Consider the following 17,126-nt stretch of genomic DNA (forward strand, 5'->3'; position numbering starts at 1 on the left):
AGAGCGGCGGGGGAGGCGGAGCGATTTCCTCTCCGGACCAATCGGACTGCTCGAGGGGCGGGGGCCTCGTCAGCCGCCCAATGGCAGAGGCGGGGGCGGGGCCCGCCGCGGGGCCCGGCGGCGGCGGCGGCGGCGGCGGCGACGGGGGCGGGGACGGGCGCGCGGCCGGGCGTTCGGTTGCCGAGCAGCGCGCGCAGGGCGGGCGGGGCGCGGCGGGGGCCGGGCCGCGCGGGCGGGGCGGGCGCGCTGCGGGCCGTGCGCGCGGCGATGTGAGAGCGGCGGCGCCGGGCCCTGTCCGCGCCCCCGGCCGCGCTCCCTCCGTCCCCATCGCCCGTGCCGTCCCCGCGGCTCCCGCCGGTCCCCGCGGGCCGGGCCCCGCGTTATGTCGTGATCCCGGGCGGGCGGCGCTGCTGCTGCTGCTCATGGGGCTGCTCAGGATTATGCTGCCGCCCAAGTTGCAGCTGCTGGCGGTGCTGGTCTTCGGGGTGGCCGTGCTGTTCCTGGAGAACCAGATCCAGAAGCTGGAGGAGTCCCGCGGCAAGCTGGGTGAGCGGCGGCGGGCGCGGCCGGGCGAGGCGCGGGGGGCGGCAGCGCCGGGGCTGAGAGGGCACGGCCGGGCCAGGAGAGCTCCGGGCGCTGCCGTGCCCCGGCGCCGCGGGACCTGATCGGTGCGGGCCGGCCGCTCTGCAGAAGGGGCTGTCCGCGGCAGCCTTGGCCTCTGAGTTCATTTGTTTGCTCTGCGGGATCAGCAGACCTGTGAGAGGTCAGTGCTGGGAAGACGAACATGTGTGTCTGTAGCGTCTGCACGGGTTCTGTCGGACGAGCCGCGGTGCTCACCGCGGGCAGCGGCCGGCCTGCCTGTGCTCCTCAGGCACCTGGCGAGGGAGGAGAGCAGCAGCCGTGCTGCCCAAACTGAGGCTGGTTCTGCTGCAGCGAATTACCATCTCCTGCACATCTGATTTCTAATTCAGACGTTTTACTTACTCTTGGCACTGTAATGGAAAGCACGGTGTAAAGAAAAGAAAGCTGAAGCTACTGCTCTTAATGACAAATGGCTATATTGTTTAACTGTCATTTAATATAGGATGTTATTTTCTGCGTTTACTGAGTGTAGTTAGTGATTTCCTACACTGTCACTGAGCTGTACTTCAGTGAATAGCGATGAACTAGAAACCTCTTCTGTAAAATTTCTTCTAGTTTTCCTGTCTTAAAAGGATGTTTTTAGAGTAATATCTGCCTGGCGGATAAAATCTTACTACTTTGTCTCTTGTACATAAGGCTGCAGAACTTGCAGAGATTTTACATTGCTTCATTAAGGGTCTCCAGGATGTAGAAAACACCATTCTCAACATAGTTCGTGGTGCCTAGGAATTGTGAAAACAGAGCACTGAGACTTCTGGTGTATACAAGATAAGGAACTGGTCTGCAAACTTTGTGGATTTGCTTTCTCCTATTATTTGACTGTACTAAGAGATTTAGATTATTAACAACAGTTAATAGTGTAAATTTAAGTTTGTAGGAAGAAAAGTGCACATCGTGTTTCTTCTGGTGTTAACAGTAGCAGTGGATTTGAGTGACATGGGAAGTTTAACAATGAGTTTTTAACAGAGGCCACATAACTTAATGTCGAGCTGTATGAATGCCATTGGTTTATACTTTACAGCATTTCTTTTGTACTTCACTCTCTCTGAGCTGCATATTAGCGATTAGGACCCTGGAAATTGCAGTTGAGGAACTTCTCAACTGAAAATTCTTACCAGTCATAATCGAGGCATTTTTTTTTGCAGGGTCTCAATTACTGTAAACAAACATTTGGAGAAGAAAATGAATGAAATTCAAAGATAAAGCAAGCAAGTGTTGCCATAGTGCTGAAGGTTCAGTAGTATTTTGTATACATTTGCTTTAAAGTGGTTCATGGCCATGGCTTCAATGATTCTGTAGTTGACATTGTGTTTTACTTTAGCGAAATCTACCTCTCGGCATGAAAAGAATAACATAATGAGTGTGTGAATAAAGAATTTTGCTGGTAAAACTTCTTTCTCTTTAATATATATGCAATGGACATGTTTAACTTACATGTTTAGAGAATTAAAATACTCATACTGCTTTGGGACGAGAATCTAATTACTATCTTCTGCTGATCTTATTTCTTAAGGAGAAGGGAAAACTATTGTGAAGTTTCTTAAAAGTAAGATGGAAGGATTTGCTTTGTGTACAACTTACTGGTGGCTCTCCAAAACCCGTGGAAGGAAGGGGAAAAGGACCTTCTGCAGCAGCTTTGAACTCGGATTCCAGTTTTTAGTGTGAATGTATGCTTTGTTAAAAAGCTTTGAGCTATCTGAATGTTTTTCTTATCACGTGTTTGGTATGTATTTAATGACTAGCAAATATTAAGATTTCATTACAGCTGTTTTTTTACCATCATGATTGGTTAGATTTCTACTGAGCTGCATCATGGAAAATGGTTTTCTCCAGATCAAAGCAATTAATTGGCTTAATGCACTTGAATGCTAATTTTTCTCCCTGCCCTCTAAAAGAATGGTGTGGGTTTGTGTGAAGGCATACTATGATTTGAGGGTAAGGACAAAGTAGCTCTTCTGGTCTTTCAGTTGTGTTTCAGTGGGTGCTTTATGTCAGAAGTCTCATTGCACAAAGTTTGGGGACTGGGTTTTGAGCTATGCCATGTGTTTGCATTGATACATCATATGATAAACTGTCATTTTAGAAAGTTCTTGTAAGAGTTAGGCTTCCGCTAGGAAAACCAAATTACTTCAGATTTGATAGCAAAGTAACTGTGCAGTCTTATCAGCAGTTCTAAAAATGTTCAACTGTACTCTCAGACAGAAAGGATTTTATCCAAATCCTTCACATATGAGCAGCTCCAGATTCTGTGGTGAACAGTTGGGGGCCTTAATTTCAGTTTAATAACTTCAAATATCTTGCCTGTGAGGTGAAATTGGTGCATGTTTCTGGGTGAAAAAAGAATGGGAAGTTCTTCTTTTTCCTGTAAGACTTTATATGGGTAAACTTGGTCATCATGACAGGCTTCTTAGTCGAGAAGTATGGGGCATATATGCAAATGAACATCACAAAATTACTGTGATCCTTTAACAGCGTATTTGTAAACCTGTGGGCCTTTTGATATGAAAAATAATTTCCTAATTTAAAAAAAAAGTAAATCAAAACATTAATTTTAACTTCTTTACAACTCTTTACAAGTAATTTGCATTGGTGAGATTACAAGCAGAGTGCGAACAGTTTGAAATATTTTTTTGTGAGATTTCTACCTACAACTATTAATCTTTCATATTATTTTCAGGTTTACATGATAAATTAGCATGCTCTCCAGGCTAAGCTGCCCCTGATTGCCAGTGAGAATTTTAATGTTTTTATTTAAGCCTAGTGTGTGTCTGTTAGCTCTAGGAATGCACAGCCCTAATAGAGAATACTGCACGTGAAAGGCAAATGTTGAGGTTTCACTATTGTTCCTGGAACAGGAGAACAGAAGTAATGTGTGACTGCCCCCTTTGGGTTTTGGAAGCCTATTGAGTGCAGCTCTGCCTTTGGCATAAATTGACCTAGCATTTAACATGGTTAACGTGTACCATGCCATCTCCTGCTTTGCCATTAGTATTTATTGTGAGTTGGATCAAAAAAATGATCTAGCTGAATGTAATCCATTCCTATCTTCTGTTACCTCCCCATGATTTTGTAATTTGGCCAGGGAAGTGGGAGAAGACAGTGTCTCATTTGAGGATTGAAGTCTGTAGGATGGATGAGAGAAGGTGAGGAAAGGTTTTATTTTTGGTGGGGAGAGAATAAAATAATAATGCTACTTTCTAGCACTTCACTGATGTTTACATATTGCATTTGGAAAAAGTCCTTGTCTGAGAAACACAGTGTACCATAACAGGGAAAGCAAGGATTGAACCTGCTTCAGACCGTGTTGAAAAACTTCTTAGCTGTAATGTGGGAGTGTTTCTTCTGTTAAGTAATAAAAACAATAATGGCTCATATCTGTTAGTTCAGCACCTTGAATTCAGTGTACAGAAGTCCTTAATATTTTACTTTTTCAAATTTTTTTTTTGTTTAAAAAGAGTTACATCATTTGAAAGGCTAAGACTCTTTCCGTTAGCCCAGGAAGGAAAATTTAATTGATTATTTATTGCCAGATTAAAAAAAAAATTAAGGTAGTTTCCTAGTGTATGTGACCTTTGCTGGGGTAGTATCTTTCTAAGCACTGTGTGCCTAAAAAAACCCACTATTCCCTTGAAGTTAAAGGATTTAACTTTCCAATTATTAAGTCTTATGCTTTATGGACATACAAGATTTTATGCTTTTTTGGGATGATGAAATAGTAGGCATTTCATGTTTCTTTTATTTAGAAATAAAAAAATCTGTCTGTAGGCCTTCCTGTTGCATGTTGTTGGAAAATCCCTCAGAAAACTTACTAAGTTGTCTGTTCTAATATAGCACACATAGTTCCTTAGCATATTGTTATTGTTGTAATTAAGCATTTATAAAGAAGGACATAGAACATTTATAAAGAGGAGTTTGTGATTGTTGGCAGGTGTGGCCACACACAGCTATGCAAAATAATTTCCTAGAATTTTTTTTTAAATATTGCCCTGTTACACATTAATTATTATTTGCTGCTGAGTAGCCCAAGGCATTCCTTCAGAAGCTGTTTTATTGTATACTGGGTTTCCTGAAATAAGAATTGTAATGCTGCTTCCTTAGTAAATCTCCATCCAGTGGAACTTTCTTCTACTTTGTCTTGCTGGTTTTATCATACTTTTTCACTTGGTTCCCTCTTACCATTCCCTTTCACCATGCCTCTGGTTGTCCCAGAATGTTTCAGAATAAATTTTAAGCTACTCCCATACTGCGATTGTACTTCCCGTTGAAAATTGTAATATCGAGCAATTGTATGAATTTTGTTATACTTTTTATTTATGTTATTGTTTGTGGTTTTATATTATTTATAACTTTTTGGGGAATAAATGTTGCAGCTGTTGGTGTTCTGTTTTCTGTGAGATTGGTAATGTCTGAACTTTGACTAATACAGAGCTGTGCACATTCCCAAGCACACACCAAGGCAGATCAGACTTACTAATGGAGTCTATGCCTTGATCTCACCCCTTTTTGCTGGTACCCCAACAGCTGGTTCTGACAGTGGAAATAAGAGGCATAACTTTCTAAAATATCTTTCCCCTTCTGAAAGGCTGTATGTTAGAAACTGCAGTATTGTTGGACCTACTTTGCAAGCATTGTGCTTGTAGTGAAATAACTTGAAAAATGGGTGATGTGCTGAGAGCTGTGCCTTTGCTTCTAATAGCAGATGCTGTATTGAAGAGTTATCTGACAGGGGGATATTTTTGTTAGAGATATTTTGAGGGCAGATCTGAGAGATTAAGTGGACTTGAGAAAATGGATAAGGCCACCTCCAAGTCACTCCCAGTCCCTCCAGCCATGGGCAGTGGATGAAGTAATCACCAGGTAAGGCACTCTACCCTTCTGGATTCTTCATTGAAAAAGGACAGATTTGGGCCTGTACATATCTATGTTACTTAGTAAGTCACAAATTTAAGTTGAAGAGCACATAGAATTACAATACCATTCTCCGTGGAAATCCTGGAAAAGAGTCATGTTTGCAGTCACCTCTTTAGGACAGAAAAGGTTTGTGGGACAGTCAAAGGTATGTGAGTACCATGTTCTTCATTGTGAATTAATGCAATATTAAAAATTGGTAATGATAGCTGGGAGGTAGTTTAGCTGTGAGTTCAAGGCTGACAACTTCAGGAGAAAGTGTTCAAACAAGTTCTGCATCCTGTTCTTCCATATAATTGGTTTTTTTTTACTTAAGAAGATAGATTAGGTTATTTCAATAATGAAATACCAGGCAGGTTTTCTTACTGTGTTTAGCACTCTGAAAGGAAAAGTGGTAACACTACTGGAAATCAGAAAAAACTACATTTGATGCCTTTATTTACTCTGTGCTAAAGCAACTAAAACAACAGCATTATGGCATAATGGCACGCCAGTGCTCTCTTTGTTTTTCTTGTCTGTTTTCTACTCTGAGCATGGCAAAAGTAAGTAAAATTTCCCATCTGCAATATACCTCTGAAATCAAATGATTGGAAGTTCCTATGTCTTTTTTTTTCATTAGCTCTCACTGGAGGCTGTATACTGCCTATCCAAAAGAAACCTTGTTGAACTACATAAACCTTGGATTTATTGTAACAGATGAAACCACTGCTTTCCAGCTTATCATGGTTGCCAAGGGAAGTTGAGGATGCCCCATCCCTTGGAGTGTTTAAGGACAGGTTCTACACCTCTCTCACCTTGAGCAACCTACTCAAGTGAAAGGTGTCTCTGCTCATGGTGGGGATGTTGGAACTTAATGATCTTCAAAGTCCCTTCTAGCCCAAGCCATTCTGTGGTTCTATGTACTTGTGAAGTGAAATAAATTGCATCAATTTTTTTTCTTCTTTATTTCAGAAAACTGACATATTTGAAGCTGTATTTTTTTTTCAATAGCTTTGTATTGCCCCTGGCTATTGAAGTTAGGGACATTTGAGCAGTTCATGAAGAAGTAATTTCCGTATCTACTGACTGGCAGCCATGAGTCACTCACGGCTAGGCTAGACCTATTGGGGCCAGGCAGGGTCTTGTCATCTAATAATGAGCACCTTCCCTCAAATTCTTGCTTCTCCTTAGGAAATAGATGGCTTTTCCATATGGAATCTTCCATGTATTACCACTTCAGTGGATCAAAAGACAGTCTTTGTGTAACTGTGTGCAATCTGTAGTTTTTGTCACTTATCTAAAGTGTACTTAAACCTTGTCAAAGCAGTATTAAAATAGTGGTAAGAGCATTGCTTAAAATCTGTTTACATATCTGAAATACTAGCCTGGCAAGCATAATGAGAGTTCCATGCAGTAGAAAAATAGCTGAACTAGTATGTGTATTTGCATTATTTTTTCAACAGGAAATAAAAGATGAAGACTGAGTGAAAGGACTCCACTGTTGAGAGAGGCATCTGAAATTTGGCCAGCTGGTTGCAGCCTTTCATAAATATGTACAGACTCTTAGCTGCAGTCTGGGCGACAAGCAGTATCTTTTTCAAACCCTGAGCTTCACGTAGTGCTCAAATCCACCCATTGTGTTGGAATCCACTCCCCTGGAAACCTGTGGCTTTGTGAAGATGTTGTGTTCAAAGCCCAGAAGTCTTCATCCATTTAGGAAAGAAAAGCAAACTTCATTTCTTGCTGGAATTTGCCTAGCTGATTCTCTATTCACCCCCCTCCCCAGCTCCTTGCCACTTGACTTTTTAATTTCTAGAGAACTCCAGTCCCTCCATTTGGCATTCCTATCAGTAATTGCTTGTATCAAAAGAACTGCTAATGCTGATTAAAGTTGGTATGCCCAGGTGTAGGGGAATAGTTTGTAAGGATAGTGCAGAAGGCAGTCTTTCCCACTGAATTACTGCTGTACTGATTAGTGAGGAGTGGAAACAGCCTTGCCTGCTCAATGAGGATGGGTGTTGTGGAAGAGGGGGCAGTGACTGAGGAGGCAGTTCCAGTTGGAATCTGCTGTAGTTCAGGATGGAGTGTGCTGGCTGTGCTGTGAGGAGGTAAGGGACATGTGGTCATGTAAGGGACAGATAAGATAAGAAAATGCTGTGTGAGGGACAGACAGGGTTAGGTGGGTGGGTAAGGGATAGGTTGGGGTTTAGCCAGTCACGCAGAAAGAAGAAAGGAACTTGTAGAGGGAAGGAGTCAGTGCTGTGTGGAGCTGCCTGTAAGAAAAGGAGTCAGAGTTGCCTGAAGTCCAGTGATAGAAGGTATGAAGTTTTTGATAAAGAACTGGTGATGGTGCCAGTCATACCTGTCTTGACATAATTACTACACTCAGGCACTTCCCTAAAGATACCAAGTGTTGATACTCACAGAAACATTCCTGTTGCACACATTTGTATGGCTCTGGGTTGGGAATATGCTGACAATCAGGACAGCAGAGGTACTGCAGGATGTGTCCCTCAGTGGTAGGGACTGGCTTCATATTGACTGTCTGTATGTTATCAAGGGATTATTTCATTGCTACAGTTAACTCTTTATGGCTGTAAATTAAGAGCATACTTTTACCATGCAGGTATTGTTTGCAGATGTGTCTGCAGAGAACCTAGCTGTGTCCGTGTGCCTTTTGATTGTCTCTAGTATTCAGCGTATTATTGCTGTCCTTACTTTGTAATATCCTTGTGTCATGGTTTCAATGGCATTACTGCTATAATAATTATTATTCAAGCTTTCTGGTACTGATAAAATTCATCATGAGTTGTTAGAAGTCTAGGGCAGTGAAAAAATTAATAAGATAATTAAATTATAAGAAGTATCTGGAAAGAACCTTTCCATCTCTTTGTCCTGGTCTTTGCCTTTCTTCTTCATGTCCACTTTCTATATCTGGTTAGAGTTTAAAATGACAGCTGACATCCTTTTTTTTCATCAGCTTGCTGTTTAATTCTGAATACTAATTTGTGTTGAAACATATGTAAAACTTAAGTGCTGTTTTGATAAAACAGCTTTTGATGATTTTGAAGTGTTTATGCAAACCTTGTGCATAATTGCTGTAAAACTGTAAAGAGTGTGGGGATGAGTTCTTAGGTTCCTTAAATGAAAATGCATATATTCTCCATTGACTTATGTAGTGGCTTTTCTCTCAGGTGATCTTATTTTCTTCTTTTTTCCTAATATATATAAAAAAGACATAGGTGAGAGGATGGAGTATGTAAATTTTTTGAATATATAATCCTATGAAATATAAATAGGATCTGTGTATATATTCCTCACTATCGTTGTCTATATTTTCTGATGTTGTTGTATAGGACTGATCTTTCTTGGACAGCAGATTGAAAGTCAGTAGCATTTCATTTCCCTTTGAGAAAGGTGCAAAAGGATGAGCAATTGGACAGCGATTATGCTTATTCATCTCACTTTTTGCGAAGTGAAGGGGGAAATCTAGTTTAATTTTATTTTTCCCTTGAATCTCTTCCCTGTGTATCTTTCCTCTTTCAATATTTCTGTTATCTTTTCTTCTAGATCTATTTCTTGAACATATTCAAGACGATTGCACGAATAGCATATCTGTATTTTCATTGAAATATTTCCATTTCTTCACATGAAGTCTATGGAGGGCTTGGGAGGAATGAGAAGTCTCTTTTCTGCAAAACATGCAATTTGCAATTGGTTTTAATTTACAAAATTTTAATCAACAATTGATTATATTAGAGTTGATATTGATTCTTCATTCTAAGCAAAGTATTTCACTAATTCTAAGAAGGATTTAGAAATTTGGAGTAGAAGTTAAACGATAGGATGTAAAAATAATAGAATCTTATTCTGATACGTTAAATAGACAAAAAATTGCCTTCATAATGAAACAAAGCACTAGGATTTTGGCTCCTTCAGCATTTGAGTGACAGATATAAACTGAGGAGAAGATTTTTTAAATTTTTTTTTGAGAGTATAATTTAAAAGTTTTTATTCTTTCAAGAAAAGGGGATTAATATTTACAAAAGCTGAGTCCAGGCATGTCTTTCCATTGTCTGCAGACAAACTAATATCTCATAGTTTTATTCCCAAGCTGAAGGACAAGAACAGTATACCCTGTCTCCTGACCAAAACACTCTTGAGCACAAGCATGTGATCACCTTCTGAAGATGTGTTTTTGTACGTGGCACAGAAAATAGCTTGTATGAGGATCTGAATTTTTTGAAACAAAGCCATAATGTCAGGTTTTTTGTATGCTGGTGTTGAGTGACGTGTTTCATTGGTAGAATCTTATTTCAGCTGCACTTCCCAGTGAGAACTTCAGAGCCAAGGTTTTTCAGCATCTCTTTTGTCAGTAAGCCTTCAGCAGTGTGAACTGTTAAGAAGTGTGAAAAGATTTTTTCCTGGCAAAATACCTACAATATAATTATATTTTTGATACATTATCCTATGAACTGAGATGACCGCAGCACTAAAATACTTTCCCATAATCAAGTTATTTCCTTTGCGAATACTGAATGTCTTAGAGTTTGCCCCTCTTCCTCCCTCCTTTTTTTTTTGTTTTCAATTTAAACCAAACAAAAGACCCTTACGAAGCCCTCCTTCTTATCTGAGAATAATTTAGTCTGTTTTAATAGATTTTTAGTCAGAGTAGCAATTTTGTATTAAGTTTGTTGATTCTGCTAAGAGAGCAAGCTTTTGAAGATAAGTACCGAATAAACAGTTTGCTGTTTTATGATGAAGTGATTAGATTTTGCTGTCCAATTTGTGACTTCAAACTGTGTATAGTGGGATTGGACAGAGTATATTTTTGAACTCTATTTCACTTAGATAGCATTTCAACAGTAGATGTATGTTTGCTGTTTGAAGACTTCTGTCATAAAAATGACCTTTGGTGTATAAGCATTTAGGAGGAATTGGAATGTTGTGTAAATATATTGTCTTTCTATTTTTGTCAAAACAAATATTTTTAAAAAAATACTTCTGAGTGTCTCTCCCCTTGCTTTCCACATTGTTATCCAGTTTGCTAAATTGCACTGCTGCTGTCGGTTTGAGTGAGGGCAAAACTTGCTCTAGTGTTTTCTCAGAGCCTCTTTAGGTTTAAAGTTAACTTCAGCAGGAGTGTATTTTTCATTGATCAGAAAATCAGTGTATGAAACACACTCTATAAAATTTCTGGCATACTGCTTGATTTATGCCTGTAAACAAGGGCTTATTGTCTGTGTTGAATGTATATGCAGTAGTCTAGGTGTTTTTGGCTAAAAGTACCTGAATGCCTTACTTTCTGGTGGGCTAGTAATATTTATTCTAGTCCTTGAATGGCCCCACAAGCTTGAATTCTGAGCCAAAAGCACAGGCTGAATGACCAGAAATACCTGTCTAAGCTTGCAGTTAAACACGGCAGTGTTTATGACCTGTCATGTCTGGTACAATCTTGAATTTTATCTTTGAAGCTATTCAAATGGTCAAAGCAGTTCGGGTTATGTAAAACCTTCTACACAGAATTCGGTTGGAGCTGCTTTTATTAAAAAAAATTTGCATTTTGAGGAAAGCTTTTGGAATGGTTGATGAAGTAAAATTTCTACCAGTCATAGAGTGGGCATAAGAGGGCTGGAGGAGATCTATTGAAGTAGCAGAGGATGTGTCAAGGATTTTTCCAGCAGTGTGCCTGGCACTCTAGTAGGAGAGTATCACTCCAGAGAGAGCCAGGGTAGTAGCCAGAGCTCGTCCCCCAGCAGGAATCAGAGCTTGGAGCATGAAGTTAAAGCACTTTTGATTTAAGTTGAGTTTAATGCTTTGGGCCTTGAGCTGCAGAGATGTCATCTGTTTGCTTCTGGACAGGAAGGGACAGCCATCCCTTCATCCAGCCCAGGAGAAAAAATGGTACAGGATACTAGTCAGGCTTCTTGGTTATTCCTGAGGTGTGTTAAGTGAATTTAGCCTAAAGGAAAATTTATCTTGTAATCACATGGTCAGACATAGAGGAGAATATTAAAAATTACCTTCTAGAGAGGGTAAGAGAAGAAGGGATGTATAGTGAGGATCAGTGCTACTTTTGTGTTTGTGAGCTACCCACGGTCTTTCTGATCCCAGCTAAAATCCAGTGAGTATTGGGCTATATGCTTATTTTCAAGGCTGACTTCAGTAGTTTTAACACTCAGAAAATGTACTTGCTTCTGATTCCTATTGCTTTGTCATTTACCCTTTACAATGCCATTAAACCCTTCTCTTCTTTCTGATATGATAAACCAGCATAAAACTGAAGTATTGGTTTAGCACAAAGAAATGATAAATCAAACAGCAAAACATTTAAATGTATCCTCTTCTGGTTTTCCTGTCTGTGCTTTCCAAACCATACTCTGAAAAATATGGTCTCACTGACATGCTTGTGGGGGCATTTTTCTAAACATTTGTGGTTGCTGGAGCAACCCAAACCATTGTTTCTACTGATTTTTATGTGCCTACTTAAGTGTGATTGCACAGTGCAGATGGCAAGGCAGTCTTAATATGAGAATTAAGAAAGAGAAATACATGATAAATTATTCACATATCAAGTTTAAAAAAAAAGTGTGAGGGAAGAATTAAGATATTAAAAGATGTCTGAGGTTTCTTTCCTTGTTTTAATCCATCATAAAAAGCCCTTAGAAACTGAATGATTAAGGAGCACTAGTGGTGATTATGTTGAGGTTTTAAATATGTGCATGCTTTGGGGATGGAAGCTTATGTCAAGGTTGCAGTTGAAAGCACATATTGTTTTGCATTAAGTAATGATATGTAATAAATTTCTTAAACTGATACTATAAAATATTCATACAAGACAGGTGTTTTGATGAAAATGATGAGAAAAGGTTTTAAATGTTAAGTGAGATTGTTTTAAGATCTGTAATGAGAAGATGCAAGTCTAAAAAGTTTACCATTTTCCTAGATTCATTCTTGAAAACTAAAATTTCAACATAGAAATAAAAATAACACATAGTATGCTTTTTAAGTATGAAAGAACCTGCTGAATGTCTAACAACATGACACTTAAGCAACAAATTCTGTCAAGTATTCATATAGCAGCAGGAATATGAAATAGTGATTGTTCCTATATCTCTTTTACTTAATATATATTAAGTATTTGCATGTAAATATAAATATGAGGTGGCACTCTAGAGATAATTACTATGCAAAAGAAATGTATCTGAGCATCCTTTCAGCCAGGAATTGATTTGGATGAGTTTTCTGGCCTTGATGGAATTGCTTGTCTACAAACTCTGCAGATTCTCTTAATATCCTTCAATCTTTGTTGCAACAGGTTCCACAATTAAATAGGGACCTAAATTAGTTTTTTTTCTAGAAAAATGCCTTGTCCTTACCAGTATGGATCAGGCAGGACTATCAGGTAGTTTGAAGTTTTACCAGTTATAACAGTTGACTAAGTAGAGACATAAAACCATATAAAGAGGTTGTTTTTTCTTCACTTGGTTTTTTCTTTGCTTGTTTCAGTGAATTTGAGGAACTGAAAAAAAATCCTGTGATGTTTAAGGATTAAAATGCATTTATTTCAGCCTTGACTGATCTTGTTCTATTGTGCAGTTGCAGTTGTATCCTTGATAATTTTCCTGTGGTATGTAATATATATGGCAATTTGATTTTAAGCAACTGCATGCTGTCCAAGATGGAATGTGGTGTATGCTAATGAGTTCTCTGTGTCTCTTTGTCCTAGGGAGACACTCATAGAGGTTTTGAGTATTCTGTTTGGTTTCAGAGCAAAGGATATTTGTTTTGGGGGTTTTGTAGGTAAAAAGAACTTAATGATTTGAAGATAATAACTAAGTTTATGTCACATGACATTTTCTAATGAAAATATAAGATTTCTTAACCTTGAGTGGTCTAACAACCACTGGATCAAAAAAGTGCACATGACATTTCTTGTTTGTGTGTTTTGTGGAAATTTTCCTTTTTATTCTTTATGAGCCTTAGCTACAATACTAGAATGAAGAACAATTTCATTGAGCTTTTTGCCATTTTACAGGTTAATTTGTGAATCATTGACTAAACAGAACAACTTTTACAGACTATAAAGGGCAGCAGTCTTTAATATGGAGTAAAAATCAAATAAAACAGTCTGTTGGGCAGAGTAATTTTTCCACATTTTCAATAGTCTGTACGTGAAGCAGGAGGAAGGTTGGGGCTGTAGGGCCTTGGGATGATTCACAGCAATACAAGAGATGATGTGATGGCAGGAGGTTACTATTAATGGTGTGGGTCACTATAGGCCATCAAGCATGGAAGCCTTCAGTAGCTCTTCTGCCTCTGCTCCCCTCTCTGTGCAGTCACAAGGATGTAGCTGATCAGCTTATGTGTGTGTGTGGAAATGACAAAGTTTTCGTTTTTTTTAAATACCCAAAAGAACCATCCTAATATAGAAACAATATAGTCTATTTGTTTGATCCATGGCCTTCACAAGTCTATTGCAGGTATATTGTGACATTACAAACTTGTATGTGTACAAAAAAACCACTGTATGTATTTATATTTGAGTTTAAATTTGGTATTTCTTCACAAAATTTGATAAACGTTGTTATGGAGAATAAACAATATTGGTCTCCTTGTGCCGCTGGACAGAGAGCTGCAGTGTCCCTTACCCTGCTGAAGCCACATGAATTAGGTTTGAATGAGCCAGGTGCTTATTCAGGCCACTGCAGCCTCTCTGGGGCATGAACTTGGCTCCTGTAAGGCTCTTCCTGACCAGCTGTGTGATCCACAGCTCGCTCATGTATCTGAGGTGCTGCATTTATGATGTAGGTTTAAGCATGAGTCTGTTCATGATGTGTGTTGTCCTGAGGTGGCTACAAATAGATTTACAGGTCTTCTGTCTGTGTCATTTGTTCCATTGTACTTCACATGAAATAAGGAGAAATTTCTTCCCTTGAAGTCTTGCAGCCATCCTTGTGGTGAGAGAATCTTTATAGTTGGGCTTAAATGATTTAATGACATATTTTTAGTTATTAGTCCATATGGATTATTAATTATTTAATAAATTATGTTCAGTATTCATTGAAATGAAACTTTTATAGAGTTAGGTACTTTTTTACATTAATTGGAAGTAAGCTTATTAAAGTAACATTTCAGAGGAGAGTGTATGTTGAGAAGATTGATGACTGTTTTGCAGACAGTGTATAATTTCTACACAGTACCTCATCATAAAGTCATGTTATTAAAGACTTTCCAATATTTAGTGTGTATATAGACAAATATGCTTATTATTCTACTCCTTAAATCAGCAGTAGTCTGTCAGTCTTAGGAGCTCACTGGCTATTTTGGGAATTTAACCTGCTTTTGACACTTCCATGGCTTTTTCCTGCTAGTAGCTTGAATGCCAGTTACTCAGCAGTAAGTAAAATAAAATCAGCTTAGGAGCACAGCATATAGTAAATGATGCTGGTAACAGAAAAGGCATGTAAAATTGCTTGTAAGATGATAACATTTCATAACCTTCTTGAAAACAGCCTCTCATATATTGATTTTTTTCCCATATTTTTTATCCCCCCCGTGTCTAGAAATATGAAATGTAGTCTTTCAAGGAGTCTTATTTCTTCGTTGAAGACTTGCTATATTGATCTGAAACCACAGAACTGAAATTGATCATATTTTAACAGTGTTCCTTTTTTAATGACAAAATACAGCGTTATGTTTAAGTGGAAAACTTGCTGTAGTATTTCTGTTACTGGAATTTGTGGAGCAGTCAGGCAGGGACTTTACTAAAAACCCCTTATGAGGTACTGCAAATGGAATATTTCACTGCCATCTGTGTGCATGGATAGCAGACCTTTGTAGACATGATTCATGGAAGCAGACTGCCAACTTGCTTCAGAATAAAGTGATGGGAGAGGAAAGATACTGAATAATCCTATATGAACTAATACAAATTTTGTAGTTTCTTTTAGGTCTGGTGCTCCACTAATCACAGGACAAATAATGAACACACTTGTTAGTGCAACTTTAGGTCTCTCAATCATGATTAATATAAGAAACTTACAATAAGAGAATTTCTCCTTTTCTCCCACTCCCTTTGCCAGATGATGAAATTAAAAGCTGCTGTGTATTAATTATTGCCCATGATAACTATGTTGGGGTTGTTGCAAAGCCTTGCTGCTGCTCTAAAAATGCTAAGTTTAATAAAGTCAGGACTTACCGTTAATGAGAGAGCTTTTCTCTCTCTCTGAGAAAAAGAGGGTGAAAAATTTCATAAGAAAATATACACAAAGGCTGTGGGTGATTTTTTTCAAAGTCAGGTTCTGAAAACAAAGGAAGTACAGAAGGTCAGAATAACAGTGTAGAATTTTTGATGCTTTCCAGTCTCACTTGTCCTTTACCTCTACTGTCCTAAACCTGTTGCTTCAGAATATGGCAAAGTGTTTGTAATCCCTCAGAGGAAATGAGTTTGTTACAAATACCATCTTAAGCTAATTTAGCCTGAGCACTCAAATGTACAGCACTGTATAGGCAGTAATTCAATTACTGTATTTTTAGACATAACAACCTGCAGGGTGAGGACAGACAACTGAAAGATGCCAAGAGTCTGTGCAATCTTGGCTTTAGGGAAGAATAGGAACTCACTAGGTCCAAGTAATATAAAGCCTGTTTAAATTTACAGTCTCTGAACAGATTTTTCTATTTTGGAAACTACACAATAGAAATTGAACATTAAATCAACAAATGATATAATTGTAGTCATGTCTGCATAAACCATGTTTTTAAATTCTACTGTAGTGAAATTTATGCCAGGAAAATGGGCCTCCAAACAAACAGAAAACCCATTATAAAAAACTGTTTGAAGTTCTGAAAACTTTAAATGTGCAAAATGGTTGTTCTTATCCAGTGCACACGAAAACCAGTTGGTTAATAATTTCGCAAATGGTTGGGAACAAAATGAGTTCAGGATGATGCACTCTCATGTATCATAAATTCTTGCAGAAAGTGGCGTTATTAGGAGGACATAAAACACTAAACAGATGTATTGTTGCATACAAATTATAAAGGCAAGTTAGGCACAGATTTACTGAAATGAGATAGAACTGGACAGTGAATTTCATATTCCTCCCCTTCCCCACTGCCTTTGTGCTGTTGCTGTGTTCATTGCAAAAGAAATTATTGTATAGTGTCACAGCACTTTCACTGAGGAAGGACAGTGTTGCTGCCATGCTGACTGAAACTGTATGGTCTCAATATTGTAACATCACATAGTAAAAGCTTTTCTAGCTGTAGTTTCAAGTGAAAAATCTCAGTTGCTTGACCAGTCTTCAATAAAGCCACATGGTAGGGTTGGTTTAAATCTTGGAGATTTGGTGTCTTGTGAGGAGTAGACATTTGTTAACAGTGAAACTGATTATCTGGAGTATCTTTCTGCAATTAGATTTCTTAATTTTCTAATATAATCACACTGGATGCAGTGGTATGCAGGGAATGCTTTTGCATTTTAGTCAAGTGTATATGGACATTTAAACCTAAATGCTAAAGAAGTCTGTTTAAAAAAAGCAAACAAAAAGTGCTATTATTTGGGAACAGTTTTAATGTATTTTGAACAGCGC

General features: G+C 38.6%; 1 protein-coding gene across 1 annotated transcript in view; it reads left to right on the top strand.

The window, feature by feature from the left end:
• The first annotated feature begins 214 nt into the window (after window positions 1-214).
• HS2ST1 (heparan sulfate 2-O-sulfotransferase 1) overlaps window positions 215-17,126 on the top strand; it is a 75,527-nt gene continuing 58,615 nt past the window's right edge. Inside the window, exon 1 of the mRNA XM_014883892.2 lies at window positions 215-546. Within this exon, the coding sequence (XP_014739378.1) occupies window positions 423-546 (124 nt within the window). The 5' untranslated portion in view covers window positions 215-422. The remainder of the gene's footprint in view (window positions 547-17,126) is intronic.

This window comes from Sturnus vulgaris, chromosome 9 (assembly GCF_052056855.1).
Source record: "Sturnus vulgaris isolate bStuVul1 chromosome 9, bStuVul1.hap1, whole genome shotgun sequence".
NCBI classification, from domain to species: domain Eukaryota; kingdom Metazoa; phylum Chordata; class Aves; order Passeriformes; family Sturnidae; genus Sturnus; species Sturnus vulgaris.